Genomic DNA, 12,687 nt, shown 5'->3' on the forward strand with positions numbered 1-12,687 from the left:
AAAAAAAAAAAAAAAAAAAAAAAAAAAAAAGAAAGAAAAAAAAAATCACCATGCACCAAAAACCTCCATTAGGTTGTTTCACTGGGAGAAGGGCCACCTATAACTTTCACAGGGTATTGGTGAGGTTTCTGGAGGCGACAAGCTCAAGAGGCTTAAAACAAGCTCAAGAGGCTTAACCAGTTCATTTTGCTGGTCCTTGGCCTTTACTATCCTCCATAATATAGCTCAGGAATAATACCCACTTTCTCAGTTCAAGGATGCACAGTATTAATAAGGAATCAGCGTAGGACCTATGCGAACATATTGCATTTATAAAGGAATGTCACAAATATACACAGAGGTAGATGAAAAAACACATCAGAAAGGTCACATCAAAGCAGGTAAAAATTAAGACAAGATATTTCTCCAAAAACTAATCTGACATCTTATAATACCAGAAATATACACACACTTCAAACCTAGGAAATCATCCTATGAAACTGCTCTAAGGTAGCCACTAATACTTGAAATATGGAGTAATCAAGTAACAAAATTTTAAATTTTAAACTGCTAGTCATTTCAGTTATTGGAAAACTTTTAAGCACATTTAAACCAACATGGGTATGTAAATTTACTTTGCAAATTTAGATATTATGAAATCTAAACATGGATTAAGTATTATCACTAAAACTTTAGTGTCTCAACTGAGATATGCAAACCAGACTGAGACTTAGTTTGATAAGAATGAAAAATATCTCACTGAAATAATATCTCCAATGTATTGGGTTAAATATATTAAAATTAATTTTACCTGTTGTTTAGTGTGGCTACGAGATCTTAAATTACATGTAACTTGCATATGTCTATCAGACACCATTGCTATAGAAAAAAAAGCACCAGCATGCAAAGTAAATGTACATGCACTGTCCAAAGTAGGAAAAAGAGAACCCCCAAACTGTAAACAAAGTAAACGCATGTCCACAGAGGAATGGTATAATACGTATACATAACATTCTGTAGGGTATGATCAACTAGGACACCAAACATTGAGAATGGGGGGAAAACATGCAAATATATTTTCCTAAAATTAAGTCTGAAGACTGCAAGGGCACATTGAACTCCAAGGAAAATTGATACAAATAATGATAAATATTTTAGTATATCACACTTCAGGGAAAAACAGTCCTCTGGACATTTAGGCTCCTCCTTCACCACCACAAAAAACAAAACACACAAAAAACCACAACTATTTACACATAGATATTTCTTTTAAGTTACTCTTGTACACAAACAGAAGGAAAAATAGAAACAAAATAAATTACTTAAGGTATTTCAAAACCTTTTTCACATTCAGTGTCTGTTTCTTGACTTGGTAATTGACGTTTGTGTTTTCTCACAGCATGTGGTCTTTATGCTATTAAGAGCAGTGGTGACGGGCATTTCATTAAAGAGCACACCACCATTGTCTCTGGAATTTTCTTCTTAGACACTGACACCCATTCTTCAAGTTTGATACTGATGCCTTCCTGGTCAGTGAAATTATCAACGCAAGGTTTTCAGAGCTCAACCAGGACTTTTTTTCCTCAACTGCTTCTTACACGGCTTTTGACTGAAGAGTAACTGCTTTGTCACCAGGAATACATTACCAAATGTGCACATGAATAGGCCTACCATTATGGCCTACAACAGGATGGCTCCTTGAAGGGAGACAAGGATGTCATATACCCTTGTGGTGTATCATATTACTTCTGCAAAATATTCACTATCCCTCCCTATGACAGAATAATTTAACTGTGGTGACTGACATCGTGCCTGTCACAGGACTTGTCTTGGCTAATGGAATGTCATGGAAATAAAGGGTATCATTTCCTAGCGGAAGATGAAAGAGCCATCACGTGGTTCTCACCTTTCTTTTCCCTCTTAAGACCAAAATGCCCCCGCTTAGAGGCTGCTCCTTTAGACTGGGTCCTGAAGCAATATGCATTACAACCAACATGGATCGTTACAAACATGTGAGTGAAAAATAAATCTGTAAGCCACTGAGGTTTTTAGGGTTGTTTGCTAGTGCAGCGTAACTTATGCTTAAACTGACTGATAGAACTCTTAAGCAGAATGGATTTAAACCCTGGTTTTGGTATGGTCCACGTGTTCTCCTCAAGGACTCTTGATTTCTGCAGGACTTCCTGAGGGTAGTCAATGAGTTGGTGATTGATGACTAGTTTTCCCTTATGTGAGATTCAAGTTCAGGCTATTTCAGGTAAGCCAAGGTGTATGCAGAGTGACCTCATCTGAGATGTGCTTAAACTGAGTCACCCTGAACTACTTAGTGGACACTAAGTGGGTGTGGGTGAGTCACAGCCCAGTTGTTGGGAGCTGCCATTTATAGCTGTATTCTGGTGAAATGCCTTGGAAACATTAAAGTCAGAAAATACCTTTGAGACTGGAAACCACACCACCTCACTTTGGGACATCACAGAAGTTCTCCGTGGGAAAGGGGCTGGTGGGGAGGGAAGGGGAGGAGGAAGATGCTGTAGCTCTGAAGGTCCACTCTTGTTTTTCTTCATTTCTTGCCATTAAAGCTGATTTCATGATGGAAGTATCAATCTGTGGACAGTAGTTTTTTTTTTTTTTTTTTCCTCTCCAAAGTAGAAAATTCAGCATCTGTACTTAAGAGTTCCACTGGAGAAGTGGCTGACCTCAAAATATATTAGGGATCCAACTGCAGTTAAATGTTGATGGATTCAACAATGTGCAGCAGCCCTTCAAAGAATACAGACTGTGGTTTCCTCCTGGGAAGACTTCACCAGGACCCTTGGCAACAGTGCTGGTAGAAAGTGGAAACAAACAGTTACATGAGCCATAGATGGCAGAAACAGTAGGTGAGCAGACAATGACATTAAAAATAGTTCAGGGAAGGAAGCTGATTTTCTCGCTCACATTCTGGTTAGGGTGGATTAAAGGACAGAGGCACTGGGGAATTCATTTTGGCTCCTAAATTCTGGGTGTCCTCAAGAACTTTCCCTGTTTCCTCCATAACAAGCAAAGATAGGATAGAATCAATCGTTATAAAACACTTGCACATTAAGGATGGCATCTTGGGTGGGAACATTGATTTTGCAAACAGAAACTGTACGGGGTAGGGGTGGCTGCCATGGGTCACTGGTGGTTTCTTGTTCACCATAGACAATCATCATGTTGTCTGGACAGTCTGGATCCCCTTGAAGGGGAGCCAGCAGAAGGCGGCAGTTAAGGGCATAAGCTTAGCAGGCAGATAGACCTGAATTTTGTATCTCACTTGTGCTTGTGCTAATTTTGCTGGAGTAGGCATAGCTTCCCTAAGCCTTAATTTTAAGGAATGCAAAAAAAAAAAAAAAAAAAAAAGAGAGAGAGAGATAGTTCCCAACGTACATTGTGGTTGCAAAGTTTAAGTGAGCTAATTCATACAAAGTGCCTAACACACAGCTGGGTGCATATTAAACGCTTGAGTAGCACTAGCTAGTGTTATAGTTGCTGGTCTTATCTGAGGAAAGTCGAAGTGAAAGGTGGTTGGAATCGCTGCATAAGTTCTTACTTTTTTTTTTTGTTTTTGAGATGGAGTCTTGCTCTGTCGCCAGGTTGGAGTGCAGTGGCATGATCTGGGCCCACTGCAACTTCCGCCTCCCGGGTTCAAGCGATTCTCCTACCTCAGCCTCCCGAGTAGGTGGGACTACAGGCGCCCACCACCATGCCCGGCTAATTTTTTGTATGTTTAGTAGAGACGGGGTTTCACCATGTTGGCCAGGATGGTCTCGAACTCCAGACCTCGTGATCCGCCTGCCTCGGCCTCCCAAAGTGCTGGGATTACAGGCGTCAGCCACCGCGCCCGGCCACTTTTAAATAGAGTCATAAAGTTATAAAATTAAGTGGATGGGGTATTTAGGTCTGATTTGATTATTAATAATGGAGTATAAAGAAATTATAATCAAGAATACAATACCTGTCCAAAAGACTTTGGCAACAAGATATCACCTTGGTTGTGTTTCCAGGGAAACTGGAGGTGAAGGCATTCTCTAAAACGTGATGGCAGTTGATGTCCACAGGAGTGCTGGAGAGTATGCCTAGAAGCAGAACAGAGTCCCATTTATTTTATTATTTGTTTATTTTTTAGTTTTATTTATGTATTTGTATATTTATTTATTTATTTTGAGACAGAGTCTTGCTCTTTTGCCCAGGCTAGAGTGCAGTGGCATGATCTCAACTCACTGCAACCTCCGCTTCCCGGGTTCAAGCGATTCAAGTGCTTCAGCCTCCCAAGTAGCTGTGATTACAGGTACACGCCCAGCTATTTTTTGTATTTTTAGTAGAGAGGCGGTTTCACCATGTTGGTCAGGCTGGGCTCAAACTCCTGACATCAGGTGACCCACCCACCTTGGTCTCCCAATGTGCTGGGATTACAGGTGTGAGCCACTGCACCTGGCCCCATTTATTTTATTAATTAAGGAAGTCACTGAACCCTCATTCTGTTCTTAGCTTCTCCACCACACCGCACACCTTTAACTTTATGCCGAAGAGCAGCTCTGACTCTCAGCTTTCTGTGGCGGTGTGTGCTGCACGTGCAAGCTGGAGGCACTGCCTGTCCTGAAAGCTGCCATTCATCCTGTGGGCACCAGGACACAAAGGACAGAGTGTAGTACCTGCGATGCAGGCTGTCATGAAGCAGGCCACGGTCCCCGCGATCAGAGCTCTCACTGCTCCCGAGGCGATGTCACGCTTTCTGGAAGGGGCCATGGATGCTGGGAAACATGGAAGGAGGGACATGAGATCAATGTTGAAGTATTGATTAAAACCGTTAGCCTCTGAACATTGTTCTGGGGCTGGGCTCAGGTCAGCTGGCTTTTTTTTTTTTTCTTCTTTAACTTAACTGGGAAATTCAAGATTCAAGAACCTCGTAATAAACTCCACATACAGAGAAATTCTCTGCTGTGGGAAGAAGGGAAGAGGCTTGTTTGCCAAAAGGCTCAAAGGCTTTCATTCTCCACAGAAGAAACACCTCCTATGTTTCATCCAAAGGGCTGTTCATTGAGGGCATGGCAAGGCAAATGAGTGGCAGGAGGGATGACTAAGGAGATGACGTGTAACTCAACTGTCACCATCTACTTCTATGCCCATGGCAGACACCACTAAGAAATCACAGCGTTCTCCCACTGGACTTCCGATGGCTCTCAGAATCCTTCTCCAGGTGCCCATCATAAATCTATTGGCATCGGCATGCAAGGTGAAGCCTACAGGTCACCCCTGGGCTGGGAGAAGCACCTGTATATTTGAGAAAATTCTTCCTGAGGTCAGCTTGGATGTGCATGGGAAAACTATATTGCAGAGTAGAGATAAAAAAAAAAATGGACCCCAGAGGACTCATGACTGTTGAAAAGGCCTTTTTCTTCTCCTGACATGAATAACATTACAGAGCAAAATGGAGATCCAAGTATGTCTGTGTCACATCTGTGTTGTTGAAGAATGTTCTTTTCACTTACTGAGTCCGCCGATCACAATTCCTAGGGACCCGATATTGGCAAAACCACAGAGAGCGTAAGTGGCGATTGTCTCAGAACGAATCTGTAAGCAAGCATAAACACGTATGTATACACAGTCTGATCTGGCTTAATAAATCTGACATCTGACTGGGCTTCATTTTGACTATAAATTCAATATTGACAAATAAATGCACAGTCCATGGTATCAAATGCCCATTACTTCCTAGACCCCTTTTACCATCTCCACTTGAATTTTGTGGGAAAATGGAAGGGGACTGTGTGGACTCAATGACTCTCTACAAAAGGCTTACAATTGGTAGCCTTGGCTTCTACAAATGCTGCTTCCTGGTCAATAATGCCTTCTAATATTCCATATGACCTGACCATCAGCTGCAGTGTGCCAGGGTCAGGACTAGTTGCTGGAGATACAAAATTGGTCCCAGAAAATATTCACATTACATTTACTTGACAAAGGACGTGTTCAGACTATATAAAGAACTGTTATAACTCAATAAGATGATAAACAGCCAAGGAAAAATGAATAGAGATTTGGATACTTCACAAAAGCTCTGAAAATAACCAAAAAGTACATGAAAAGATGTTCAACATCATTGATCACCAGGGAAATGCAAAATAAAGCCACAATGAGATACTACTATACCTCCACTAAAGTAAAAAAACTGACAATACAAAGTGTTGACAAGGATGTGAGTGACTAGAACTCTTAGATATTGCTGGTGGGAATGTAAAATGACACAGTCTGTTTGTGAAACAGTATGGAAGTTTCTTAACATGTGCTGCCTGAATGACCCAGCAATTTTTCTAGGAGAAACAAAAACACCACAAAAAGATTGTACATAAATACTTATGGCAGCTTTATTAAATAGCCTCATGCTGGCAACAACTTTAATGTCATTCAGTAGGCAAATGGATAAACAATTGTGGATACCCATAAAATGAAATGCTGCTTTGCAATAAAAAGGAAATACATCCAAGAACATGAAAGCTAAGTGAGCACATGTATATGAAATTCTAGGGCCAGGTGCAGTGGCTCACGCCTATAATCCCAGCACTTTGGGAGGTTGATGTGGGTAGATCATTTGAGGTCAGGAGTTCAAGACCATCCTGGCCAACATGGTAAAACTCTGCCTCTACTAAAAATAAATAAATAAGTAAATAAATAAATAAATAAATTAGCCAGGCATGATGGTGTGTGCCTGTAATCCCAGCTACTTGGGAGGCTGAGCCAGGAGAATTGCTCGAACCCAGGAGGCAGAGGTTGCAGTGAGCTGAGATTGCACCATTGCACTATAGCCTGGGTGACAGAGTGAGACTCTATCTCAATAATAATAATAATAATAATAATAAATCCTAGAATATGCAAAAATAATTTACAGTGAAAGAATGGATATTGGTTGCCTGGGACTAGGTCTTTGGGTGGGAATGGGAGTGGAGTTGTTGACTACAAATGGCCATGAGGAAAACTTTTTTTTTTTTTAAAAAGGTGTGATGGAGATACTCTGTATGTTGAATATGGTTGTGGTTACATAGGTGACATCAAAACTGAGCCCTTAATTTGGTATTTAAGTTATAATTCAGTGGAAAGGATATAATTTAAAAATAATTATGTTAATAAAAAGGAAATTTTCAGCTATCACAGGAGCTTCCTGATAGTCTGGCCATGGTGTGTGTACTGCAGCTCTGACCACTCCTTGGGAATGTCAGGACGCCCAGCTGGAAGTAGGAGAAGGAATATCCTTTTCACGGGGCAGTCAGAGGATGGAAGATGAATTCATGAAAGCATGGGTGTGGCCCTGTGACTCAAGAGATACTGCTTAGGCCAGACAATTTTTTCTCAGTTTGAGGACTGATTCAAACTGAGGCTCAGAAGATCCCATCTACTCTATTGTTCCCCAGAGGCATACCCAGTCTGACAAAGGTACCCACGTGACTAAAGCAATAATTTTCCAATATCCTCAAAACTCTATGATTTTGTTCAAAGAATAAACCGAGCAATGCTACACTCATTCAAGACTCAAGTGGCCATGGTAAGATTTTTGTTGATTCCAAGGCCCCTCTTCTCTCTCATGGTTTCTGAGAACTCTCCTTTGTTGATATTTTCCATCAGCGTGCATATAGCCAGCAGGAAAAAAAAATATTTCAAGTAGGTATGCAGTCCACCGTTCCTGGAAAAGCTGTCCTTGTTCCCCACTTTTTTCTAGTGCTTTTCATTTAGTTCAGCTGGCTTCAAAACCGGGCATGCTTATTAAGAGATTGTGGGGAGAAAGATAAGGGGCTTGAAACTCCTCTTTCCCCTTTCCTGGGATAAGTGGGAAGGGGGCACACAGATGTGGCCATGATGGGTTTTAGAAGAGGAAAAGGAGGCTGGGATAATTCCACGCTGACTTTGCCCACAAATGTGCAAGATGATGTGATGAAAAGAGATGCACTGTACTAGGAAAATATTAATAACACACCTTACAGCTCTCCTTGTGTCTGCACAGGATGCTATACATACAGGATGGTCATTATAGCACTATCTCTGATAGTGAAAAAACAGATAACTGCTTATCAGAATGGGACTAGTTAAGATGAATTATGGTGTGCAATACAATAGAATACTATGTCACAGGCGCTGATATGGAAAGGTACCTGAGACACGTTATTAAGTGCAAAGGACAAGGTTAAAAACAGTGAGTATATGTTACAGGGAGAAGAGCTCCAGAGAAAGAAGAAGGTTGCCTTACTTTTCCCTTTATCTTTTTTTGGACCTTTTGAATTCTATACTATGGTATGTGTTACATGTAAACAAATGAATAAAAACAGACAAAGTATTATCTTTAGGAAAGAGAAAGTGATGGAATAAAGGGCTCATCCTGGGGCATGGGGGTAGTATTCCTCTTATCTCAGATGGAGGTCAGCATGGGCATAATTCAGTGGATATCACTGGTGTTTTGCCTCACGGACCCACATAGTACGTTCTGTTCTGTGGCACCTCTTCGAGGAGACTGTTGGGATGCCCTCCTCCACTTCTAGGTTGTGAGCAAAAATTGCTGAAACTCATCTGCATTTTGTTGATTGCAAATCAGAAATTTGGAGAAGCAAAATGCCTTTCCCATCGTGACTCAACAATAGCGGAGGCCACTGAGCTCCTGTTTCCAAATGTTCTCTCTGTGCCTGCCTTAGGTTGGGCTCACCCCTAAACTCAATCAGCCCTACTGTTCTGTCACTACCCTCGTAATAACCTTTCCACACAACTGCTTCGTGCTGCCAGAACACAGAGCCCGGCCTGCTCATTAACAAAACCATTCTTTCCTGGCAACTGGCAACTGGGGATAGAAAACATTTCACTTAATTTAGCCTATTGTTTACTTTTGGCAGGGAAACAAACTGGTTTTGGTGGCATCTAAACAATGAGAATAATTGGCCAAGCTTTACTGGGAGGTTAGTTGAAGAATGAACATGCGAGAACAGGGAAATCTACAGAGCCCCCGCTCATGTCAGAGGTGTGGATCAAAATGCCCTAGCTGTAAAATATAAATCAGTGCTCCCCCCGGAGTGGGCTTTTACATTGGTGTGCTATGTGGGAGTCAATCTGCAGGCTTGTTCTTTGGGAGGCCGGGAAGGATGGTAGTGTTGTTTGTGGGTGAGCAAACTCAGAACCTTAGGCAGGCTACTTTTCCTCCCCTTTTGTTTTTAAACCAAGTACATGCCTGGAACATTAATTCCAAATGGATTGTTTCAATGAGTACTAGGGATGCTCAGGAATGTTAACCATTTCCTTAAGAGTTTCCATGAGTGACAATTCTGTTCTCCAGGGAAGAGGGTTGCAAACTCAACTACAAACATGACCTCACCTGAGTTCCTCATCCCACCAAAGGCCAGACAGATGTGAATGTCTCCTTGCAGGCTACTGACCTGAAGTCCTGACGTAATTATGGTGCTTGTCTCAAGGCTTTCAGATCACAGATTCTGAGTCTTTTCTCTCCCTGATCCACGTAGAGAGCAGTGATGATGCTACACTCTCTCTCAAGGATGTCCAAGCATGATGTTACTTTTAGACGGTTTCTCAGAGCTCACAGAATCCATTAAGTTCAAAGGGAGAGGTCTTTATGATCACTAGACTGTCAGCCACTAGACTATGAGGGCAGGGACCCCATGACTTGCTGAATGCTATGGCCTCAGTACTCAGCACATTGCACATAAAACATTTTTTTATGTTTTATTCAACAAATTTTGGTTGGTTGATTGCAGTCCCAGCTCATGTGACTCTGGGTCTGTGTCCACAGTCCTCAAAAGTAAATGATCACAATGGCAATGATTAGCTATGTCTACACACTCATACACACACATTCTCTCTGATTAATTCAACATAACTGAAAATTAGGAAGTTCTATGTACGTTATGAGCTCCATGAGCCATAGATTTTAGGTTGTTTTGCCCTCTGATCTATCCCAGGTGCCTGGCATAGTGCTTGACGCACAGAGGCATAAGTAATAGATGAATGCAGGTATGTGATGAAGAAATGTACCGAGAAATTAAAATAGTTACTCACTGATATATATTGCTGCACACCATTCACAAATTTGGGTCCACCTTCTTTCCTCAAGTGGATCCATTTTGAGAGGTGCTCGTAAGCCACAAATTCATTGAAGAAGGTCTTATAACCTATGAGTCTGGCAACCATAAAGCTGTCCTGCCATTCCACTCCCATTATGAAGGAAAAGGGCATGAAGATGTAGGAGCAGATTAGCTACAGAAACCAAAAGTAGACACTTGATTAGAACAGTGATTTGCTTTCAGTTCTGCCTCCTCGGTGATAACACTGTTCCTGATCCCTCTGTCTCCTTTAGGCACAGAAATTCCTTCTTCCCTTGCCCATCTTTACCCATCAGAAATCAGAACTAGAAATCGGTCATTTGAAGTAAGCTGGATTCTTGGGGAAGGGGCCAGGAGAGACTGACGGTCGTTGCAGGGAAGGAGGGTGATAGGAGACAGAGAAAAGGTGGGTGGGAAGTTGGGGGATGCATGAGAAGCTTCTATAGCATGGAAGAGTCCACTGAGGTCATCAGGGTGGGCTGTTTACAAACCTATTTTATTTTTAAACAAAGATAGGCAGAAACAAAACAGAGGGCAGGGGTGTGATATGATTATACCTCAAAACTCAGCTGTGGGTAGTCAAACATATTTCCAAACCAGGACAAGGCTGAATTCATAAAAGACAGCAGGGCCAGGAAGGCAATCAAATTCACAGCAATGTTGGCCACCAGGGAGATGGAGGAGGAAGCGCCTTGTGTTGCAGCTTCTAGAAGATTCCCTGAATCGCTTTATCAAGAAATAGCAATTCTAGAATTACCAAAGGGTTGTTAGGGGATGGACACCATTGGTGCAGAAGTAGCACAATCAGAGCTTAGACAAGAGACAAACTATCAGGCCCCTGCCTTGCTCGAAGTACTCACCTGAATCCCATGACATCATGAAGTGGGCATATGGGTATTTAACCATGTTTGTTCTTGTTTTTAAAGAGATAGGGTCTTGTTCTGTTTCTCAGGCTGGAGTAAAGTGATCATAGCTCATTGGAGCCTCCAAATCCTGGGCTCAAGTGATCCTCCTTCCTCAGCCTCCCGAATAGCTGGGACTACAGGTGTGTGCCACCATGCTTGGCTAATTTTTTTTTTTTTTTAAGAGACGGGGTCATGCTACATGGCACGGGCTGGTCTTAAACTGCTGGGCTTAAGCGATCCTCTTACCTTAGCCTCCAGAGTCTGGGTAACTTACATTACTTTTTAAATTTGGGAACATTTATAATAAAAACTTGGAAAATGATAAAAATATTACAAGTTTAAAAATGATTTTTATTACAAGTAGCTGCCAGAGAATAGTTATAAAATATAAATGCTATAAAAACTAATGATTCAAAAACAACAATAAATCAATGATTCAAGGAAGGCTATAAATCCATCACCTCATTTAGAGATGGAGTGCCACCATCACTTTGAATCCCCCTGTATACTCTTCTTTGATCCCATCCTCCCCTCTAATCTCAGAGGTACCTGTCTTCCTAAAATTCACTCATCATCCCCTTTCTTTACCATTTTCCTACATGTCTGTATCCCTAAAAAATATATTGTGTGTCCGGGTACAGTGGCTCACACCCTATAATCCCTGCACTTTGGGAGGCCGATGCAGGTGGATTTCTTGAGCCCAGGAGTTTGAGACCAGTCTGGGCAACATGGCAAAATGCTGTCTCTACAAAAAGTACAAAAATTAGCTGGGTATGGTGGTGCATGCCTGTAGTCCCTGCTACTCAAGGGGCTGAGGTGGGAGGATCATTTGAGCTCAGCCTGGGTGACAGAGTGAGACCCTGTCAATAAAACAAAAAAACAAACCCAAAAACAACAACAACAAAAGAAACACACACAAAAACATTGTGCAAGTCTGCACACTGAGTAACTTTATAAGTGGAATTATGCTATATTCTTTGGCGGCTTGCTTTTTCACTCATGGTTGACTTTATCTACATACAAGGGTGAATTTCAGACACATGTTGGTTGCTGATGAATTCTGTTATTTAAGGAAATACTCTTGAACATCCTAAATTCCTTAGTCTTTTCCACTCTGTTTTTCTTTCTTTTTCACAGAGCAAAATAAAAGGAACCAGCTTTCTTATAAGAGGAACCTCCAGAAATGGTCATCCTATGACTGTCTAAACCAAGGCTCCATAAACACTCTGCTATATTTACAAAGAAATATCTTTATAACAAACAGATATGGAAATGTATTGACATTAGGTATTTAGAGAGGTTGATATCAAGTATTAAACAAGATTTTGGCCAGGACCCGGCGCTTTGGGAGGCTGAGGCAGGAGGATCCCTTGAGCCCAGGAGCTGGAGATCAGCCTGGGCAACATAGTGAGACCCCTGTTTCTAAAAAACTTAAAAAATTAGCTGAGTGTGGTGGCACATTCCTGTAGTATCAGCTACTTAAGAGGCTGAGGTGGGAGGATAACTTGAGCCTGGGAGGTCGAGGCTGCAGTGAGTTGTGTTCATACCACTGCACTCCAGCTTGAGCGACAGAGCAAAACTTTAAAAAAAAGTCTTTTTTGAGCAAGTCTCAAAAAAAGGAAATAAAATAAGACTCTTTTTGGTGAAGTCTAAATAGTCTTTGGACTTACTTAAATATCGTAATTCACTGTGCT

At 41.6% G+C, this 12,687-nt stretch overlaps 1 protein-coding gene across 2 annotated transcripts in view; it reads right to left on the reverse strand.

Moving 5' to 3' along the window:
• Nucleotides 1-289: 289 nt before the first annotated feature.
• The window catches only part of SLC28A3 (solute carrier family 28 member 3), a 65,590-nt gene continuing 53,192 nt past the window's right edge, over nt 290-12,687 (reverse strand). For both annotated transcript variants that reach the window (XM_025359785.1, XM_025359784.1), the window contains 6 exons: nt 10,646-10,814; nt 10,045-10,242; nt 5,490-5,571; nt 4,653-4,751; nt 3,956-4,076; nt 290-2,803 (listed from right to left, as the gene is read on the reverse strand). In XM_025359785.1, the coding sequence (XP_025215570.1) occupies nt 2,677-2,803; nt 3,956-4,076; nt 4,653-4,751; nt 5,490-5,571; nt 10,045-10,242; nt 10,646-10,814 (796 nt within the window). In that variant the 3' untranslated portion in view covers nt 290-2,676. The remainder of the gene's footprint in view (nt 2,804-3,955; nt 4,077-4,652; nt 4,752-5,489; nt 5,572-10,044; nt 10,243-10,645; nt 10,815-12,687) is intronic.

Source organism: Theropithecus gelada, chromosome 15 (assembly GCF_003255815.1).
Source record: "Theropithecus gelada isolate Dixy chromosome 15, Tgel_1.0, whole genome shotgun sequence".
NCBI classification, from domain to species: domain Eukaryota; kingdom Metazoa; phylum Chordata; class Mammalia; order Primates; family Cercopithecidae; genus Theropithecus; species Theropithecus gelada.